This window comes from Amblyomma mixtum, chromosome 3, assembly GCF_055824585.1.
Source record: "Amblyomma mixtum isolate Tamu chromosome 3, ASM5582458v1, whole genome shotgun sequence".
Lineage (NCBI taxonomy): Eukaryota > Metazoa > Arthropoda > Arachnida > Ixodida > Ixodidae > Amblyomma > Amblyomma mixtum.
The window spans coordinates 25,402,713-25,425,420 of record NC_143014.1 but is presented as its reverse complement, the minus strand read 5'-3'; the positions used below and the strand labels follow the sequence as shown (position 1 = coordinate 25,425,420).

The window sequence follows — 22,708 nt, the reverse complement described above, 5'->3', positions numbered from 1 at the left end:
AGTTCGACCACCTGGGGTTCTTTGTCGTTCACTGACATCGCACAGTACATGGGCCTCTAGAATTTAGCCTTCATCGAAATTTGGCCGCCGCGGCCGGGATCGAACCCGCGTCTTTCGAGTCAGCAGCCGAGCATCATTAGCACTGAGCCACTGCGAGGGCTTCGTCCACCGCGGTGGACGAAGAAAAATTAAATAGAAAGATGAAGAGAAATGCGATATTTTTATGCGAAGCATACTACTTTAGCTACGACTTCAGCCCTTCACCGTGGTTATGCGCCTCCAAATCACGTGATACATGACGTCACACCACGTGACACGATGACGTCACGACAGTGGAGAAATGGGGGCCCACCTCGCGCCGTCGCTGTGGTTGTGCGCCTCCAAATCACGTGACACGACGTCACACCACGTGACACGATGGCGTCACGACAACGACGTCACACCACGTGACACGATGACGTCACGACAGTGGAGAAACGGGGGCCCACCTCGCGCCGTCGCTGTGGTTGTGCGCCTCCAAATCACGTGATACATGACGTCACACCACGTGACACGATGACGTCACGACAGTGGAGAAACGAGGGCCCACCTCGCGCCGTCGCTGTGGTTGTACGCCTCCAAATTACGCGACACGATGATGCTTCGCATTCTCCAGGCTTAACCAAGTTAAGCCTCAGCCATTTTTTTCTCATATATGAAGCAACAAATCCTTGCTAATTGTCCGTATTCGCAGCTAGGAAACAATTTGGTAGGGTTTCAACGCAGTTAAACCGAGCAGACGTGCGAAAACATGCGTTTAGCCTGGTTGACTCATGGGTTCGGTGGGTTGTTGGCACGTCTGGTGACGATATTAGTTCGACAGTAGAGAAGGGTGGTTTACTGGGACGTGAGAAGCGCTGGAGACGAAGGCTCTTGCAAAAGAAATCAATGAACAGTTCTCCGGCACAAGCTCCAGCCGGCCGCCTCAAAAGCGTAGGCGCATGACCATCTTCTTCATTCCAGTCGTATTAGTTGATGAAGACGACGATGAACAATGCACAGCGTGTGAGTGTGTTGCCATTTAAAACGAAGCGTGATCGGCTGCGGCGATAGCATAGTGCTCTCGTGAAGTAGCCAGTGAAGCTGATCTGTTCGCGCCGCCGCGGTCTCGTGTCCCAGTCGCAGCAGTATGTATTTCACTTATTTATTTATGGCTTGACCAATGTCACCCTCAAGGTCGAACTTTATGCCAACTCGGTGAGATGGTTTGATCTCGTAAGTAGTGCTTTCGCACTAAAATTAGGCTAACGTATCCTAGAGGCGCGGCAGCCGTCGGTTATAAAAGAGTGTTGCCATGACTCTTATGAGAAAAACGATGACTCGATATCCGTCCCTCCTAAGTGGACGGTCCCTACCTTATGTACGTTCTCAGCGACTCCTAGGTGCTGTGACGGACAGTAATCTCTCGTGGTCACCTCAGATAAATAAACTACGTGAGAGGATCACTGCAACATTCCAAGTCTTCAGATTCATGGCGAGTACACAGTGGGGCAGCAACTGCCGGTGAATGGTTCAGCTGAAAAAAGCCTGCGTTGAAGGAACTTTGCGCTACTGTGTACCGGTGCTTCAAAGATTATCTACAACAAGCAAGAAGATTCTCGAGGCCGCGCGGAACAACTGCCTGCGGATATGCCTTGGCATCCGAAAGGGTTCCTCGGCATCAGGAACAGTAGAGGAAGCAGGCTGCCCCCCGCTAGATGTGAGTGAATCGCAGGAAACTATGCGTACCCATCTCCGCCATGTCGTCCAAGGGAAGAAGCACTTCCTACACCGTGTCCACCGAACTCACAGCAACTCTGGCTTTGGCCAAGCTGTGCAACTCCTGTCTCTCCCTCCTAGTAACCAGCCACAAAAGCTACTACCTCTGACCTTTCCCCCCTGGGTATAATAATAATAATAATAATAATAATAATAATAATAATAATAATAATAATAATAATAATAATAATAATAATAATAATAATAATAATAATAATAATAATAATAATAATAATAATAATAATAATAATAATACTTTATTTCCACCAAATCAAATACAATTGAATGGAGGAGGGGAGAAAAAAAGCGGCGATCCGCTTGACGGAGTTCTCCTCTCCTGTTCAGACGGCAGTGATAGAAAACGAGGAACTAAATTGAACATCAAGTCATCAAGTAATAAAGAACATAAAACGGGGAACTAAATTGAACATAAAGTCATACATGAATAAAAACATCAATATAATTAATGTCTGTAACCGAACAGAATACGCAGAAATCAACAAGGGGTATCAGCAACGAAAAAGGGGTATCAGCACAGTAGACGACCAGTCATCAAATAACAAAAAGGGTGGAGAGCAATTCATAAAACAGGAGTTGATGTATTAGCATTTAACCAAATGAACAATCCTACTACGCAGAGAGGAGATGGTGATTTCACGGAGGTTTACGTCTGCTTCAATTAACTGGTTTTGTAAATACGGTAGTTGGTAATTAATTCTTTGACGACCGTAGCTAGTTCTTGTGAATGGTAAAACCCATTGTGGTCTGTGGCGATGCGGATATGGTGAATCGGACTGATGCAAAGGAGCCATAGAGGAAATGGTGTCAATATGGCGCTTTTGCTCAACTGTATACACACGCAGCAGTCTGTAAGCATAGAGGTTTAATATGGTAATAATGTTGAGGTTAATTATCAAATCCTGAGTTCTGTGTCTAACGGGCAAGTCATCGTCTCTAAAGGTGAATAAGTTTGTTCCAGCCGTGCACGCAAATAGCTGCATGCCACAGGCAGCTCTTCTGCGGGCTACTCTCGCCTACTTAACCGGGGAATATACACAGCATACCCACATCTTCACCGACGGTTAAACTACTCAAGAAAATTCTTCCTGTGGCATTTATGTGCCCTCAACAAGCCATGTCCTGTCTTGCGGGCTGCAGCGGAGGACATTTTCTACAACAGCTCAGCTTCAAAGCATTAAAGAAGCTATTCCCTATATCCTACGCCAAATTCCCGACCGATTAGTTATCTTTACCGACTCCAAAGCATCTCTGCAGTCCTTGTCCAACCTGCTGAAGAACACCAATCATCAGCTCCACTCCCTTGAAATCGGGTATTTACGTCATTTGGCTGTTGCTGCAGGCCACTGCATAACATTTCAGTGGATAATAACACACTGTGGCATTATGGCTAGTGAAAAAGCAGATGAAGCGGCACGTAAAGGCCATCAACATCGGAGATATATTCGTACTTTCTTCACGAAATCTGATGCGTCCAAAGTGGCTAAAATCTCAGAAGACACGTATCGGCTCTGGAGCTTGCCGACACATCGCTACCATTTTATTTACTCAGTCGACCCACATATCAGATCAAGACTCTGACCCAGAATTCCTCACCATCTGGAACCACTTTATCACCGACTTCGCCTGAGCACTGCAGATACAAACAACAAACGGCTTGTTTCTCCTTCTCTGCGGCTGTTGAAGGCCATATAATTTGTGCTGCACATGGATGTGTGTTTTGAAAAGTGAGTCATTTTTTGCGCATAGCTAGCCCTAGAAGGGTTATAGTTCAAACACAGTTCTAAGCCAGTCACATGCCAGCTGTTACCCCATTGCAACAGTGGTGATTGCGCACAAATTACCTGCTGTGTGCCCACTATGCCCTGTACAAGGAGTACAGTCTCCATGAAGCTGTTTATGGCTTTGGACTATGGCCGAGACAGGACTGTACTAGGTGTTTAAGCGAGCGACGAATGATATTAAGCTCCCTAATTTGTTGACGCAACAGAAAACTTTGTGTCCACAGCTGTCAACCCTGCGACAGTTGCGTTAGCATCGTTTTCAGAGAGTTGCAAGAATTTCGGAGAATTTTTAGAACAACGGATACAGTTGTTTTTGTCTGTACCGATTCTATAAATAGTGGTAACTAAGAGCGGAGGCGATCGGACACCGGCAAATTCAGAAACCAACACCAAATGCCGTACGGGCCATAACGAAGTTGTAGTTCTTTTAGCAGAGTTATTATAGCAATTGCACATGGCTTGAGGATTGTCGCATTATTTTTGTACTAATAGGGACTTTTAGAACAGGGTGATCCTATCGGTTTGGGGCATAGGGGAATAGCCGGGGGAATAACCCCCTGCGTTTTTTGTTCAGCGCATGCGCACAGTCTCCCCAATATTCCTTTATGCCCCTAATCGATAAAGTCATCCTATTCTAAATGTCTCTATTATCTACGCATTTTTCCGCTGTTTTAGTTATGCAGACGTACAAAAATACTGATGCGCTCCCGATGCTACGAGGGCTATAGTTGTTCCGCCATTTCACTCCTCGTCGCGAAAGGTTGCCAGTTTTCAACGCAAACATTTTCACATCACAAGGCGGCCGAGCATACACGTTTTGTGGTAATACATGCGTTTTATGGCGCTCGAAATGCGTCATAACGTCACCCATCACGACCCTCTTTCTTCTCCCCTTCCCCTTCCCCCGTGCAGAGGAGCAGAGATTCCTCTTTCCGGCCGACCTCTTTGCCCTTCCAATGATTAAACCTATCTCTCTCTCTCTTCTTCTAAGACACACAGCGAGGCGGCAAGCGAAAAGGCACAAGGCGGTGTGCCTAAGATGTGTGCATTTTACGTGGGCAGACAAGTTCGTGGACGCATTCATCACATAACTGCGCTGAGTTACACCCAAGACGAAGAAATCTACAGGGAACATTTCCAAATCTCCCGCACATCTGATGACTCATGGTAAAACAACCACATGAAATAAAGGCCGGAGAGAATGCACTGAAGTAGCACTGAGGAAAGTAGGCACTGATGACAGAAGACAAGTATTATCGTGGAAAAACCGCTGTCAAATTTACAGTAATAACAAAGCAAAGAATGTGTAAAGCTGGGAAAAATCAAGTTATAAAAGAGAGAACCAATCAAGACAGCCAAAGTGAAGAACTTCGTTTAGGTCTTATCTAAAGATCTACTTCCTTGTGTATAAGCGTTACTTGCTAAAGCCCGAGTACCGTTTCGTGTGCACAAAATAAGCCTCCATTAACCTCCTGGTAGTCCGATCACAGAGCTAGTGCAAAATACAGTTATCATCAAGCAGGGAGCTGCGTTGGCAAGTTCCGCAATGGGCTCACACGTGGGCGTACCCGAAGTCAAGCAGACAGCACGTTTTGGTGCGAAAGCACTCATACTCTGACCAGCATAGACCAAGAGTCGTGTGATGTTTGGATCGTGTGCCGTTGCCTAGCAACAGCGATGCCGCGTTAAGTTAAAAAAGAAATCCTATCAATATCCACGGCTGGCAGTCGAACCCGCGGCGGCGCGAGCAGGTGTGCTTTAAAAGACGCTGGGCGAGAGCACTAGGCTATCACCGCAATTTCGTCCTCTGCTGTCTGTTGTGGTAAGTATAGAAGAAGGACCCCAACTGTGTCGGTTTGTGACATCAAAATTTGTGTACTTTCAATTTAACGAGGTCATCCATCCCTTTAATGGCTTCATTCCAGATTTTATTTATTTACAAATACTGCTGTCTCGGAGGAGAGACATAGCAGGAGCGGGTGCATACATTAGTAAAAACAAATAACATGGGTAGCATAGAAATAGATAACATAGAAGTATTAAAAACTGATCAACAGGTGATATTGTTAGGCAACTGTACAACGAACTCTTCAATTGGCAATGAGTGAAGCGAGCCGTCCAATCGATTCCAAATTTCAACAGTTAGAGGGAAAAAAGAAAATTTAAGGCAATCTATATGCGGTTTGAAAGTAACGATGCTTATTGGGTGGTTCCGTTGGGTTGCACGTGCGCTTGAGGACACAAATGAGAAGGGTGCATAAATGCCAGATAACGTGTCAACGATTCTGTGCAGAAAAATGATGGGCTCACGTGTGCGCCTATGTTCTGAAGATAAAGTGTGCACATGTGAAGGAGGTGAAAAGTTGCGATCGTACCGGCCGAAGATGAATCGTAATGCTTTTTTTTTAACTGATTCTAAACGGTCAATGTCACGCGCGTGATGAGGCGACAAAACAGTTGAGGCGTAATCTGGGGTCGGTCGAACCAGTGATTTGTAAGCAGTTAATTTACATTCCTTCGTGGCATTTTTTTAAGGCTCATTTGAGATAGCGAAGCTTGCGAAGTGATTTTCCAGAAATGTTATTAATACGCGCATTCCATTTTAAATTATGCGAAAAAATAACACTCAGGTATCTGAACTCGCTGACATGGGTCAAGCAGTTACCATTATTACCGTAGGAGTAATGCAGCGGATTCTTTTTGTTACCGAAGGTCATTGCAACTGTTTTAGTGAAATTAATTTTCATTTGCCATGCGTTACTCCATTCACAGAACAATGAAAACACTTTGTTTAGTTCCTGTTGATCATGGGCGTTAGCAACGCTGGGATAAAGCACGCAGTCATCGGCATACAGGCGTAACTTCACTGCGGTGTCATTAATAACATCAGCTACATCATTAATGAAAATTATAAAGAGTAGAGACCCAAGCACAGATCCTTGGGGCACACCTGAAGTTACAGTGACTGACGATGACTGTGCATGGTTGAAAGTGACGAACTGGTATCTTAAGTATAAGTAGTCGGTTATCCAGTCGAGCAACTTATTACCGTTTAGATGGTACGTAGCTTACGAAGAAGCTTATTATGGCAGACCATGTCAAATTCTTTGGAATAATCTATAAATATTGCATTATTTAATGCGGAAGCTATGTCGTGAGAGAATTCAATGAGCTGAGTGACAGTTGAAAAACCAGATCGAAAACCATGCTGACAGTGTGACAGTAGATTATGACAAGTTAAGTACTGAACAATGTGCTTGTCAATAATGTGCCCAAGAAGCTTGCAGCAAGTGGAAATTAAGGAGATTGGTCGGTAATTACTAATTTGTTGTTTATCGCCGGATTTAAAAACCGGGATGACATTGGCAATTTTCCACGCCTGGGGAACGGAGGATGTGCCCAGTTATTTATTGAAAATGACTAAGATAACGCGCACTCCACTCCGAGCACCTCTTTAAGAACATGTTAGGTACGGCGTCTTGTCCCGCACTTTTAGTTGTGTCAGTTTTTAATAACAGATTGTGAACCCCAGTGTAACTTACTTCGAGGTTGAGTAACTGGTGTTCCGAGCTATGAATGAAAGGAGGATTGGTACTATCATCAAGATGAAAGACCGAATGAAAGTAGCTATTGAAGGCTTCAGAAATGGTTACGGGAACAGCGCAAGGCTGATGGCTGATAATGAAGGATACAGAGTCATCGGAAGAGGGTAATATTGTTTTCCAAAATTTTGATGGGCTCTCTTTCATGAATGCTGACAGTGTTGTTTCGAAGTAAAAGCGTTTAGCTTCTGTCATTTTTGTTTCTAGCTCAGACTTGAGTGAAAGACGTAGCGAATCACGGCTTTCGCTTCGTGACCAGCTGCACTTGATGCGTCTTATGAGATTGTCTCTTGTGTACCATGGATGCTTCGGGTTATGTTTCACACATTTTGTGGGGACGAACTGAAGCACACAGCTATGTACTAAATTATGAAACTGCTCTAACAAAGCATCACCAACACACATTTCACTACCTGTGACAAAATCTCCGAAAGACGACTCCAGAAGTTCAACAATAACACGGTCGTTAGCACGGCTAAAATCTGTAACCATAATGAATTTCGGCTTATGGGGCTCACCAACCACGTTAAATTGCATGAAAATACCCTTGTGATCTGACAGTCCGTGACTACGTCACACTGAAAACTGTACTGTAGCAACTGTTCATTAACAAAAACAAGATGAAGAACAGAATTTACTCGAGTTGGACATTCAACCACTTGTGTTAAATCAAATAACATCGCCATATTAATTAAGGATTCACAAGCAGCCTTGTCACGACCTGGTGAAATTAATACAAGGAGTATTGCAATCACCTGTAATGATCATTTTATAGTTGTGGAGCCTGTGTTCCGCTATATATTCTGTAATGTCCGAGAAAATGTTTTCAGAACAGGGCGGACGGTATAGAGCACACACAACTGTCACGAAACCAGAAATGTTTATCCGGCACCAAACAGACTCAGTATTCTGAAGTTCTGACAATACAAAAATTTCAGTGCCTTTTCTAATGAACAGAGCTACGCCCCCTCCTTTAGCAAACTGCCTGTCGTTTCTTATAACCGAGTAATCTCGCGGCGAAAATTCTACATCTGATATAGAGTTGCCCAACCATGTTTCTGTTACGCAAATAATTGACGGGCTGTAGCACTCTACAAGCTAATTGAAATCTTCAACCTTATTAAGCAAGATTCGAGCATTTGTGTTCAAAAGAGTTAGTTTTTGCTCATTAATGAGTCACTCTGTGTCCCTAGGCACTGCAGCACGTGGAGCTGTAACAAGCCTTTTGCAAACATCTTCCCAAGTGTAACGAACACTGTCGACTATCAGGGAGTTCTATTGAAATCTATACTTATATGCTTCTTTGCGGATATCAACCGAATTGTCCCAGAGTGCCTTTCAAATTTGCCGTACGCGCGAAGAAAAGTCTCCACTAATGTACGTATCAGATCCTTTTAGTTTTTTGGCGTTTTTAAGGATCGAAAGCTTGGCTCTAAGTCTAGCAGCTTAAAAATTACAGGTCTCGTCTTTTCATTTCTTCGCGTGCCAAGCCTGTGACAGCGTTCAATACCTTCACATCAGATTCAAAGTTTGGAAGACAGCAACTCTAATACAGAAGCTAATAGGTCCTCAGAAGTTTTATTTGATGGTTCCTTCAACCTGTAGATGATAAAGTTATTCCTACGGGATCGGCTTTCCAGGTCATTGTTTTTGTGGTCAAGTTTGGTAATGACATCTTTAAGGTTCTCAACAGTAACCTCAACATCATGAACGCGCTGAAGAGCATCCCAGAAACCTTGGTTTCTGGGACGCTCATCCCAGAAACTTCAAAACAACTTCCCAGAAACCTTGGTTCCTAGGGATATAACCTGGGGCGGACACCGGGATCACAATTTATGAGTGTCATTCAAGACCGCCAGAGAAATCATGCAAGACAAGAAGAAACAGCATATCATATAGAATCAGCTCCTTGTTAACAGGGAGAAACCGAATATCTCAGGGTGTGAGTGGGAGGTCTTTTCTAAGGGTACGTGCAGGACGTCCCAAAAGAATACAGCGTCCAAGAAATCGAGAAATACATGTTCGACACTCTCTGTTTTCCTACATAGGAGGCAGTTAGTCCCACATGGCAGAAACACGACTCTTTCTTGTAGCTAAGTATTGACAGTCAGCGTATTAGTATGCAGATTGAAGAAAAGGCTCTAACTCCAGCTGGGACCATCGTTTTCTTAACCCGTTTTAGAACATCTTTATATATACCTTGGCCTCCACTGTGCAGGGATCTATACACGCGTGCTGCAGTTTTCACGAGGCGTGTTAGGCTGCGGCGATAGCCTAGTATGATCTTCCAAACTAGGCCATGGTCGCAGTCAATCACGCCTCGTGTTAAGCTACAGCGCTGCGCAGCGCACATCGTCGTCTCCATCAACTTCCATTTGCGGCGTGACTACATCAGATCAGGTTAACCTCGATCAGAATTTAACCTTTGTCTAATATCGTCGCCAGACGTGCTGACGACCCATGAAAGCAAAACCATGATCCACTCAGGCTAAACGCACGCTTTTTCACCTCTACTAGGTATAAATATGTTAAAACCCTGCAAACTTTTAATGTTCGCACCAGTGCCGAGTTTTTTCGAAATGAGCCAAATCTATCGTTACAGAAACCGAGAAGAACGCTGAAGTTTTTTGTCCGCAGCTACACACTGTGAGCTGTTGCGTGATATGCTTTAAAATGCTGGTCATATGGCCCATTTTTAAATACTTTTAAAGGAATATCCATGGGCGAACTCACAATTCACCTGAACATCACTTAAATTCGGAGCCCGGATTTGGCTTATTTCGAAAAAAAGTTCTTCAAGTGTGTACTGATAAAGCAACCTATCTGCCTAATATGCACATAAACTCGACACATGCAGTTAGTGAACAGTAGCTGAGCACAGGTGCGCTCAACAAATTGAAATATGGGCTTAATGGTGCTCTGCCAAAGAATGAAGTGTCGTGCATATTCCCGAAAACTTTTATCGCGCCACACAATCGACTAAACTTAGGGACAACAGAAAGAACCATGCGCACGCTATGCTTTATATGGTATATGGAGTTTAACGTCCCAAAGCGATGTTGGTTTATTAGGGGCACCCGCTCTCCATTATTTGTGTCACACGATGCACTTATCGGATGACTGCTGCCGCCTCTCGTAATGTTCCGCAACCCGAAAACGCTCTTTTTTTTTCAGACCGTCTTAAGAGTGTAGGTAACTTCTGTCAGGCAAAAGGAATCGCACAATCCGAAAGCCCGGCTTTCTCCAGCATTCATCTTGCGAACGGCCTCACGTTGGGCGCCATTTTGTGGGCGATTTTCTTCCCGAGCGCGGACACACACAAATTCAGAGAAGTGAAATAAAATATATGGTCCGGGGTGAATTCCAAAGATGTCAACATAATGCCAGGTGAGAGTCGAGAAAGAAGATCGAGAGTTCGCTTCGCGCCTTAAATAGCTTCCCGCGGCAACCGGTTCTCCCGGCACCCGCGGGGCAGGTTGGAATACAAGACGAAGGAGCGTGAGATTTGCGATTCGCAGAACACAAGCCCTACAGACTTGAAAAGCCGCATTTACGGAATGTTAATGTTGGCACAAATTTGAATGCGCCACACCAACACTGCAGCTTGATAACCTTCTTTACAAGCTTTACCAAATTTCAGCATTGTTTTCGCGGTTGATGGTATGGAGAACCAGCACACATGATAGTTCCGTAACAACGAGCTAACTCTCAGAATTTAAATAATATTATCTTCTGGCAACTCGAATGACATGAAGGTCTTTGAGCATGGTCGTAAAATATTTGAACGCCCATATCATAGCCATCTCTGTTTATATAAAGACATGCAAGACAAGTTAATTTGTTCAGTTCCCTATCCATGGCTTGGTCTCGTTGACTATGAAAAATATCGCTAAGCACGGAGGCTCAACTCTACCGGCCTATGCCATAGTCGTTTGCAGGTATATATTCTTTTTGGAGCTAGCGCAGGTTGGCTTTAAACAAAATGTTCGCGATTCCAGAAAAGCTTCCACTTATATAGCCCATCGGTCTATGAACTTGATTTAATTTTTTTCTTGGAGTTCTTCCTCATTGCATTCATAAAGCGTAGACACCTGCACATGAAAAGCGCAAATCTTCCGTATCAGTAATGAAAGCGAGGCGCTTTCCAGTACTGGCGCAGTTATGGAGCCGATACAATGGTTTTCAACGGAATGTAGAATTTATGCGTTTTCTGGGAAGTATTTCAAGCTGTTGGAGCTTCGCCTTCTTGACCTTGCTATACGTATAACGCTTGCTCAGCAAGAAAACGGCTCCTTTCTTATACTGGCATTCGAGCGCGGCCAGTCTGCAACGTTTTCGCCGTTGCTTTGTTTCCATCAAGTCCAACAAAAAAATGACCCTTTTTGCTGACCAGCACTTGCCTTACAGAATTGTTTACTTGAATTAACAACTAAACTGTAGAGGTGAAAATATTCTAGCGAAAAATGCAGATTTTACCTTTCCGAGGTCTTTCCCATAGTTTCGTTATGATTCATTAAAAGCTCAATAATCTGTCCATACTACTCTATGGCTGAATTCTTTTTAGCCCAGGGAAGATGTTACCGTCATCTCTCCAGTTCCATATTATAAACATAAACGGGGCCAGCAGGCACATACTGCATTAGGGAATATACTGGCTCGGAATGCCTTGCTTTCGCGTGCTCCTCGTCTTGCACCCGCAAACGGTGGCGCCCGCGTTATAAAAACGGCTCAGTCGGAGCGGTTTCAGCGCTCTCTTATGCAGTGGATGTTGGGAGGATCCTCATCGATGTCCTCAGCATCCCGCTCCGACTAAAGGGCTGTGCCATTCGTGGCGCCATAAAAACGAATCCGCGCCAAGCGTCAGCATTTCCATGTGGCCCTGGCATGTTCGAGTGCAACCGCTATTTATTCTCAGTTCATGAGCGTATTTCCAATACTCGCCTATCATATCCCTATCGATTCCCGATCTCCGACGATATTTCAAAGGGAATCATCAGTGTCCGCTTACGTTTTCGCCGTTTGTTTTTACTCACACTGCCTCGATTTGACCGCGACCCCATAGTCACCGACGCGGAACGTTGCGCCAGCACTCCGTCTGGCCTTCGAAGCCACGAGTTGAGGAGCCGGGTGTTGTGCGCGCAGCAGTAGTCGTAATGCATCCGTTGCCGCCTGTCGTACCGCAAACAATGCCATCGCTTTGAATATCGGGTGCGAAAAGCAAACACCCAAGGCACGTCCTCGCCGCCGTGGTGGCCCACGCTTTGTTTCGACGCTCGGACAAAAGTGGGTTCGTTGCCGAGTGCCTTGGCGACGGGCCCATTCGGCCGCCGCTGCCACTCGCTTTGTATGGGCGGCCGAGTTTAACGACACGCGACGGCGAAGATGAAGGGTCATTTGCCGCACGGGCAGTCGCTCGAAGGCAGCGATGCGTGCATGAGGCACGGCGGACACCTACTGCTCCGTCGGGAAGCATGCAGCCTTGCTATTTGACTGCAAATATTGTTAGCAACGCTTTTATGTCGCCCTTGCAAAACGGCTTCTTGCACCAGAGCTTACTTTGCTCCCTCTTAGCGCTTCGATGATGGAGTGGTTGAAGTGTGCGCGTCTGGAAGGCGGTCCCGCTGTCATTAGCCGCACTGTCAGAGCCCTCATTCAGTCCTACAACGCTCCATCAAACCTCTATGCGCCATCTGGGCGCGCGAGACGAATGCGCCAAATGCAGTCATTCGATGCGGCATGACGCATTCCGTCACCGGCACTGACTGAGTCGGCGACCGAGCAGTGCGAAAGGATCGGAGGCCAAAGTGCCGGGCCTTTACCAGGCTGCGGTGCTGTTCTCATTTGCGCAACGCGGCTCCCGATCCTTCCTTCGGCGAGCCGTACCAGTTGGAAAGGCAAAGCGACCCTTCTGTTTGTCCAGCAGCTCTGGAAGACCCCGTCGTCTTAACAAAAGTGCGTATGCAGGGGCGGGCAGATTTCGTCCGTGAAAGAAGGGAGTGGCAGGATAAATTGACTGCACTCTGGAGAAGAAAAACCCGGGAGGATTCAGACGACGAGCTGCAAAATGCCAAGATTTCTAAGCCGTTAATTAGGGTGAACAATGGAGGGAAAGGAAAAGGTAGATGTGTTGAACACTGAGCTTTGAGAAAATGAGAAATGATGATTCTTACGCTCGACGCCGACCGCAGGGATACCTGCGCTCGACGCCGGCCAGCTTCTCTATAAAGATAGAACGTCGTCGACATTGAAAGTTTCCCTTGGTTGCAGCCGGTCAGCAGAGAATGAGGTGGCGATGTCTCTTTTATTGAATTACCTTACGAATCGATCACACGTCAGAGCGTTTAGGAGAAATTCAAAGTGATCCGATTGTTCTCACAAAAGGAGTACCCCAGCGTTCTATTTTAGCACCTTTGTTATTTAACCTTTATGTAAATGATCTTAGTACTATCGCACACCACAGTACGGTTTTCCAATATGCAGATGACACCCTACTAATTACTCACCATGAAAGCTATAATTTATCAATCTCGAATCTCCAACATCACATTCAGCAAGTCATGAGACGGTTTCATGAAAACTTAATTGAGGTTAATAGCGCAAAAACTAAGCTTGTCTGTTTTCATACCCCTTATAAACAAATACCTGTTAGTACACCTGTTTTCGTACACTTACCTACGTGTGATAATTGTGCATGCGACCCTCTTGAATATGTATCATCTATCAAATACCTTGAAATTTATCTCGATGGTGATATGTCCTGGAGCCCACATATAGCTCATGTATGCACCGAGCTGCGCAAGCTAGCATGTTTATTGTATTCAGTTGAATTTCTATGCCCACTGGCTATCCGTAAACACATTGCCAATGCTCTTGCTTACAGTGTACTGCGATATGGTCAAAATTGTTTTCTTTTTCACTCCTCAATTTTATGGCGTGATAAAATAAAGTGTTCTGAAAAGTTTACTCACATCTGTCTGCTAATGTATGTCTTTACATTTGAATACGGATGTCTTCAAACACCTGCATCTTCCTAAATTTGATCTGTGTAAAATAACAGTTGTTCTAAAATATATTTGGACTAAACAATTTTGTTATTTGTATACTCCAGCACGAGAACTTCGCCCTCGAGAACGTTTTCTTTTGCTCCGTACGCGGACCAGGTACGGAGAACGTGTACGACCATACTATGTACCGTTGGTATTGAAAAGTTTGCCTGACGATGCCATTGTTTTAACAAGCCGGAAATTTGTAAAACAAGCTGTTCTTGAGCAGTGGTCCATGGTTAATTTGTTTCTCCCTCTTGTGTTTTTTTTTCTTCTCTAAATATTATGTTTATATGCATGTTTTGTCGTCGCCAACTGCCAGGCACTACCCCTCAAGCCTTTTTTGGGCTTAGGCAGGCCTGGATCTATATTATGGTCTTTGAAAATAAAGAAACTTTAAAATATGTGCCCGCGTGAGCCAGGCATCAGCGCTGTTCGGGTTAGGTTCAATGCACGAACTATGGTGCACGCGAATAGCCACGCACCGCAGCGCAACGAAAACGACAGAGGCAGCAGTATACTGACGTCATTTGTGCAGGTGTAATTTAATTACAGTGACTTGCCATCTGCACGTGGTGGTTGCAGGGGATTAGCGCTGTTGTCGCGCAGTTTGTAACGCTTCGTGCGCCGTGCACGGGCGCGGATCGTTTCATTCATGAAGGTCACTGGCTTAGTGGCTGTGCTACGCCCGAGCTGTGCCTTGCACGGAAACTGGTAGCCAACAATAATGACATCATTGCGCAGGTTCACACAGCGGACAGCCCTGCGTTGCGTTAGAGCTTTTGACTTTCGTATGGCGCGGGGGGCCCATGATGACGCGCAGGGATGCCTTGTACGTACAACACCTCTAATTGCTGCGTCTGACGCTTCGTGAGCTGGAAGCGAAGCGTACCGTAGGTCGCCTTGGCCACTAAGGTAGCTTGCACAACCCGCCAAGTGATATGCTGTGCTGTCTTTCCAAAAGTTCTGGAGATCCTTCGTGAAAGAAAAAATAACCTCAGCAATGCTCATGACATATCGAACAAACGCCTTTCTTCTGTACAGCTTCTGTATAAGCTTTATAGGGTTTCATGTAACGCAAGGATAATCTGGTAGGGTATAAATTACTGATGCTAGCCACACCTGTGCTTTTATGGCAGAATGCTCCACTCGAACGCTAATATTCAATTATGTATTTCCCATTCGGCTATGTCTGCCGTTGAGTTATCACACCACTGGTTCACTCCAAACATGCCATACCTTGTAAGACGTAGGTACTGGTGAAGTAAACCTATAAAATTTAATTGCTGCTTCTAGAGTACTGTATAAAGATCATGAAGCAAGTAATTTTTTTTGTTTGGTCTTATACTGAAGATTCCCAAGCATGAGAGGCATGACTGAAAAAACTCTAAAAAAGCATTACACACTATAACACAATGCGCTCGACTAGAGTAGTGCTTTCCTGACGCCCGCAGTAGCTTTTCCCTTTCTCTTGGTCCTCTTTGAAAACATGAAAAAGAAACAAATGAAAGAGAGAGGCATCCTGGACCAGAATACACGCTAAAAGCAATGACAAGGAAAAAAAAACGACCGCCTGTGATACTCACTCTTGCACCTATCCTTTTACAGGTAGCATGCTTGATATCTATGGTGTCAATGGCTCATAAGCTGCACCAGCAGGTGTTGGTGCCATTTGCCTCAGGTTGAGGTAGCGTTGGCTCGATGACGGATGAAAGCTGGTGCAATAGCAGCGTGATGATACCACGGGTGGAGCAGCTGTACAGCTAGAGCTTGACTGTGGACGCGTTTGAAGAAAGGCTGCATTAGAGCCATACTTTCGTAAACATCACAGAAGCCACATCCCATTACGACCTCTAGCTGTTCAGCCCAATGTGTTCAGGAGTGGAGGCTAATTCCTCGAACAGTTTGCATACAAACAATTTATAAAGCTAGTCATACTTTTCTTACAGCTATTATTCGCGAATCACGTTATACTTTTATTGCTTCAGACTGGAAGGTGGGTAAATGTATTGAATGTAATTTAAATAAAGAGACAACAAACCTTCCATTGTGCGATTATCGCAGCTTCCCTCCAATGGAACGGTTCTGCTATTTTTAATCGTCCTTCCGTTGACCAGAGGTACTGAGAGGCAGATCACTTGATGTGACTGCGACGTAGAACGGGCAGTGCTCCATATCTAGTAAACGCTCAGGCAGTAGAATCAAAAGACGCACGCCGCTACAAGCACTTTTCGTTCTAATGGTCTACTGTTCACGCGCTACTCCTGTTCAGTTAAAATAACGAATCAAGCCGCACCCCATAGTTCTCAGCGTGAAACCAAATTCTATCACATCACTTCTTCGCCGAGGCGTTGACGCAAAGAGCGTAAGGCGGCGGGTCTAAAAGCTGCGTAGTTGGCAAGCGAGCGTGTCAAAACACCTCTCTGCAAACGACCTCGTGGTACTCGCAATTTGCACCTCACTGCGAACAAGAATCGTAAAGACCAACCCTAAATGCATTCGCAGCCCTGATGAATCCCCCCGACTCATCGCAGAAGTCATTTTTCAGTTCTGTGCGTACATTCATCAGCAATCACGGCAAGCCGTTTCTTCTATCGGGCGTCGCGAGCCGGCCGCTTTGGCGTGGCGTTGGGTACAGTACGTCAGAGCAGTTTTATGCGAAGCATATTAACGTAGGTTTCGGGCCTTCGCGCGACGCCCGGCGGTGGCCACCATTGACCTTCAAGTGACCTTCAAGTAGGTCACGTGACATGACGTCACGTGATGACGTCACACCGGCTGCAGATGGGGCCTCATATCGCGCCGTCGGTCGCCTCCCGGCGGTGGCCACCATTGACCTTGAAGTGAGATCACAATGATGTGACGTCACGTGATGACGTCACACCGGCTGCAGATGGGGCCTCATATCGCGCCGTCGGACGTCGCCCGGCGGCGTGTTTATTTTTCAGCGCAAGCCCAGCCAGGCCACTGCTCATTGGCTCGCTGTACTGTGCACGTCACTTCCCCTCCGATTAGTACGCAAGCATTAAAAGTAAATGGCTGTTCTAAAGAACTATCTATACAAACGTTTCATATGCATACAAAATATAATGAATCTTTGAGAAACTAGATTTGAACGTTTAGTTTGGTCACGTGACTAGGCGCACACGAGCAGACGACGGCCAAGAGTGCGATCACGTGACATGACGTCACTTTTGTCAACAGCCAAAATGGCCGCTTTATAGGTCGTCGCCCGTCGCGGCAGTCACGGTGTTTTCGGGCAGTTGTAAGCAAGTGGTTCCAAGACTAGTGCAAGCCGCCTAGTTGAATCCAGGATACTTGCCTCTGAATGGTTAAAATGCGTCGATTCCAAGGTGCTATGTAAGCCGCGCGGTTAGATGCTAGATATGCGTATTGCATTGGTCTTCAAACCGACGTAGGACCTACTGGGTGGCGATGTCACGAAGCGTGTGTGGCCGTGTTGCAAACGTTTCTAATTCCTGGGAGGATCACCACGGATAGCGACGAGTAACAGCTGCTCACCTTGGAGAAAGGAGGCTGCTCATGGTGAATTTGCTGTGCGTGCGTAAGCTACACAGCACAGTGACAGTGTCCGAGAAGTGAAAGTGATTGCGGGCGGAGCTAGTGCATCTCCGCCGAGGCAGAGAAATACACACGTGCGAAAGCTCACTACGCACGCAGTGTTTTCCGAATGCTGAAATGAACTTGGCGTTGTGCAGCTAGTCGTACTGGTTGCAGTGATTGCGACCGAAGCGAGCGTTGTTATACGACGTTGTTTCTGTTACGTATCCATCACCGATTTTGATCGCGCTTCGTGTAGGTACTGTGCTTCGAAACTGCTGTGTGTGCGACGTGACGTGATCTTGGCTGTGCGGGCGTCAAACTGTTTTCTTCCGCGACAACAGCGTCGCCATTCTTCGGCGTGTTGCTGCTTCATACAGTACATTTTGTGATTATGGATGCTCGGGTTACGACGTGCGAAAACATCGGTGTGTAGTGCACTGGTCTCTTGTGGAGCGTAGTTTTTTTTTATTTCCTGCCTGCTATGTGGACCTATGTCTGCCAAAATATTTGCGTGAAGAATTGGTGACAACACAAACTTATCTGCGTGATGGTGGGCTGAGCCAGAGGAGTAGTTCTCGGTTTAGGTTGTGACATGGTGCACTCCGTTTAAAAAGTGCTATAGCATTGTGGGCTGGGGAAAGGCATCTGCGAGTCTATAATGTAAGCTTGCGACTCTGTTCTTTATTGTTAAGCAGCTTAATTTATTTTGTGCAATGAGTAATCTGAGCCAGGATGTGAGTCGCCGAGCACTGACAATGCTTTTGGCACCAGAAAAAGAAGCGCTTTGGCATCCAGAAAGTGTGTGAGCAGGAGGAGTCGCTGGGCCTGGCAGTTCATGGGTTAACACAAAATTCTCTGCACACAGTGCGACAAGCAGTATGATGGCAATTACAGTGTGTAAAAAAAGCATATGATTCAGGCTGTGCTTGACTTATCTACTCAAATTCAAGAAGTCTTAACAGTCTTTGCACTCTGCACAATTATGCGACAAAGGGCTGTATTTATTTTCACACTGTCCACTGTGTTATGAGCGAGTTTCCATGTTATTGAGGTGTGAGTGCATTGAAAAAGTTTTGCCCCCAGAAATACTGTCCATAATTTGAATCCATAATGGGGTCATACGGTCATTAACGAGCAATGACCGTATAAATGAAATTATAGTTATTTTTAGTCCTGATGATGACACAAGTTATTCAGCTGTGTTATTTGCCTAGACGACTTATGAAGTAAATTTGCCATTGCAAATTATGAAAGCTGATTAAAAGAATGTTGTATGGCACAGCAGTTTCGTGGTTGTAAAATAACAATTGGCTTTACCTGACACCCCTTTGAAACAGCGGATAGGAAAACAAGGCCTGTGGAGCTAGTGAAACTACAAGGAACAAAGACGACAGGAAAGAACACCACCACCACCGCACCCAATAGCCATTCTTGTTCTGTCATTCTCGTCCTTAGTACATCGTCGACATGCCGTCTTTCCAGCAGTTCACCCGACAGCACACTTAAGCCCTGTGAAACTTGGAGAATGAAACAGCAGGACAGGACACAGTGTGTACATATATCTTGTGCATGCCATGAAGATAGCCTCCTGTCTCATCATAGCTTGACCCCTGTATGTGTCTTGCCAGTCATTACCCAGCACCTATGACCCTATTTGTGCCGTTGGCATGTGTGCCCAATTGTACAAATAATTTATACTCTTGTGGTGCTATAATGTTATGGCCAATTAAGTTGTTTCATCCAAATTGGCAAGGCTTTAGAAAGCATTCCTGCGATAGCCAACTTGCTCTCATTCTCCCTCAACGGCAACATCCCCCTTAATGCTTTTTTTTCTGTGCTTTGAAAGGGCGTGTAATGAAATCCCTCATTTATATAAATAAGGCGTAATTTCTCATGCTATAACTTGGATCCAGTTGCTCTAAACTGGTTCCAAGCTTTCACAGCCAGCCGTCGAGAGAATTCCCATACTAATTCTTACGCGTCCTGCTTTTTTCCTGCAGTCTCGAGCGTCCCCAAGGCATTGCCCTTGGGCCTGAGGTTTTATTAAATACAATATGACCTTCCTTTCAGTGTTTCCTAACATGCCTTCATTGACGACTATGGAGTCTGCCCTCTGCAATCAATAACAGTATTTCAATTCTCAGAACAATATTTCGGATGCTCTCGACTAGCCTGTTTGCTAATGTTATTAAGAATGCACTAACATTTTTTACTTTCAAGATAACTACATCTTGCCTACTTATAAGGCCTTACTGAGAAAGGCATATTCACTGCATACTGAAAAAAAAATTGGTTTTTGAGGAAAGGAAATGACGTAGTAACTGTCACATATCTCGGTGGATACCCGAACTGGCTGACAATGTAACATGGTCTCACCTAACAATCCTTCATCATCATCATCATCATCATCATCATCATCATCATCATTTATTGGCCCTTAAAGACCCCTGGAGGGGTATACATAAGGGGGGGGGGAACATCTAAACAAGTAATGACATTATTAGGTCAAAAACAAAAACAAAAAATATACAATGAAACAGTGAAAAAAAGTATACAGTGAAACAATCGTTGCTTGGGGAAGAGAAAAAAAGAAATACACGTTCATAAATCAGGCAGACAGGTGCAGTAGTAAATCAAACAATCATAACATAAAAATAAAACGCAAAGGCAACAGTTACCCACATTGGGATTTCAAGTGAAATGACAGCATTTGGCGGAATTTAAGAGCATCGCGTTCAGTGACAATACATTCGGGTAGTGAATTCCATTCTTCAATTGCAAGAGGCAGAAATGACTTGTTAAATGCGTTTGAGGAGCCATGGAGTCTTAGGATGCTCATGGAGTTGAAAAGACGGCGTGATGTTCGGAGGGGAAGGAGCAGAAGGGAGTCTCGAAGTGAGGGAAAACAATAGTACAATTTATGCAGTAATGATAAACGGGCAATTTTACGCCTATACGCGAGAGGCTCGATGTCGGCAGATAATTTTATTTTGGTAATGCTAGAGCGGGTGTCATAGTTGGAGGAAATAAAGCGGGCTGCACGGTTTTGGACGGCTTCTAGGCTGGCTATTAAGTAGGCTTGATGTGGGTTCCATATTGGGGATGCAAATTCAAGTTTGCTACAGACGAAAGTTTTGTAGGCTAGGCTGCGAATGGAAGAAGGGGAGAAACTGAGGTTGCGTCTGATAAAGCCGAGTGTTTTCGATGCATCAGCAGCAATCTTCGTGATGTGCTCCAAGATACCGGTATGATTCGGCTTTAGTGAGGATGGTTGAACCGAGTGAATACATCTAGTCGATATTAGTGCGCTTGCGTGATACCTGCATGTATTTGCATTTTGTTACATTGAGCGTCAGTAGCCATGTGGAACACCGGCTTTCAATCCTGTTTAGGTCGCTTTGGAGCAATTCCTGATACAACTACCTTATACAACTTATACAACTACCCACAGCCCAGGATATTTACACCATAGCATGTCCTTACCCTGCTGAAAAAAGTTCTATGATGCAATAAACTCAAGCAGTTTATCATACAAATATCATAGACTTATCATACAAATCATAGAAAATTATCATTCAAATGTCATACATTTCTGTAAAATCATACAGTCATCATAGAGATGTCATAGGATATCATACTAATTGTATGATATATCATACAGATTGTATGATACTCTATGGTGAATGATCTATGAGGTTATTGCATCATATAACTTTTTTTCAGCAGGGTAGTGTCACCGCCTTCCATGTTGCTTGCATTCAAAACTCATGTGCGGCATCAGCAGAATATTGTTATGCCACATGGCACAAATCTAATTTTTCTCAGATCCTGGGATGAATTCAGAACTGAGCTGCTTGTTTTATTCTCTCAGACTATTGTAGAAGCTCCAGCGTCACAGCACTAAAGATGAATCTTCTGATTTCTTCGTCTCATGTAGAAACTGCAGGTTTTTTTTTGCTCTTTACTGTCACATAACCAACTAATCTTTTCCTGCTCATGGTTCCTTCTGCACTAGATGCACAAGCACTGTCCCTCCCTTAGCTTATGCCATTGCATTTCAAGATTCAATTTTGTTTTTGCCACAAAAGGCTAGAATGGTCTTCCATCTCGCAAGGCTATGCTTACTAACCTCTTGTCCTTCGAACTGGTCACTGTAGAAATCCACGCAGTTAATGACAATTTAAGTCCAATATTTCTGAGGAATCCCCCAGTGTGGAGAACGTCTGTAATAAGGGAGTAATTATTCATTATCACCCACCCAAGCGTAGCCATACGGCTACAAAAGAAAGCTACTCAGGTTGCACAGAAACTTCGTAGTTAGAGGAAAAGTTACCCTAGTCTGGGGTTCGAACCCGGGACTACTGCCTCACCGGGGCAGTTGCCCTACCAAGTGCGCAAATCGGGATGGCTAGCATATGATGGAGAGAGCTCGAAATGGGAGCGGTGTTGGTCCAATATTTTAGCCGAATCCCTCAAGGTTGAAATGATTTCTAATAAGGCAGTCATTACTCATTGGCATCCATCATAGGCAAGCACGGCCATACGGCTACAAAGAGAGCTACAAAGCTTTTCTTTGCAGCTGTATGGCTGCGCTTGGATACTAATGAGTAATTATTCCCTTCTTAGTACATTGCGAACTCATCAATCTCCTACTTGCCTCACCATATCAAAGTTCACCGCTCAGGTATTGCCTCTTAGGACCGTTGAGGTATAATAAATATTAAAATAAATTGATCTAATAAAGTGCTTACTGACTCGTTCACTCGGGCAAACCAATAAAATGCTCTATTATGCATAATGTGGTCATCGAAAACTTTCCTCTATTTCAAGTAATATCATGGCATATAAATATGTCCTTTGCACAGCCGCTTTTAGAAATGTTATCCTTTACTATGATACA

General features: G+C 44.8%; 1 protein-coding gene and 1 pseudogene across 1 annotated transcript; one reads left to right on the top strand and one right to left on the bottom strand.

Annotated features, from left to right (window-relative positions):
• Window positions 1–22,708, top strand: part of LOC149349450 (uncharacterized) — a 508,176-nt pseudogene that overhangs the window by 369,308 nt on the left and 116,160 nt on the right.
• LOC149349451 (uncharacterized) lies at window positions 15,885–16,896 on the bottom strand (the record flags this gene model as incomplete). Its single annotated transcript, XM_089581129.1, has 2 exons — window positions 15,885–16,007; window positions 16,828–16,896. Coding segments are annotated over 2 exons (192 nt in total), but the record flags the coding sequence as incomplete, so codon positions are not given.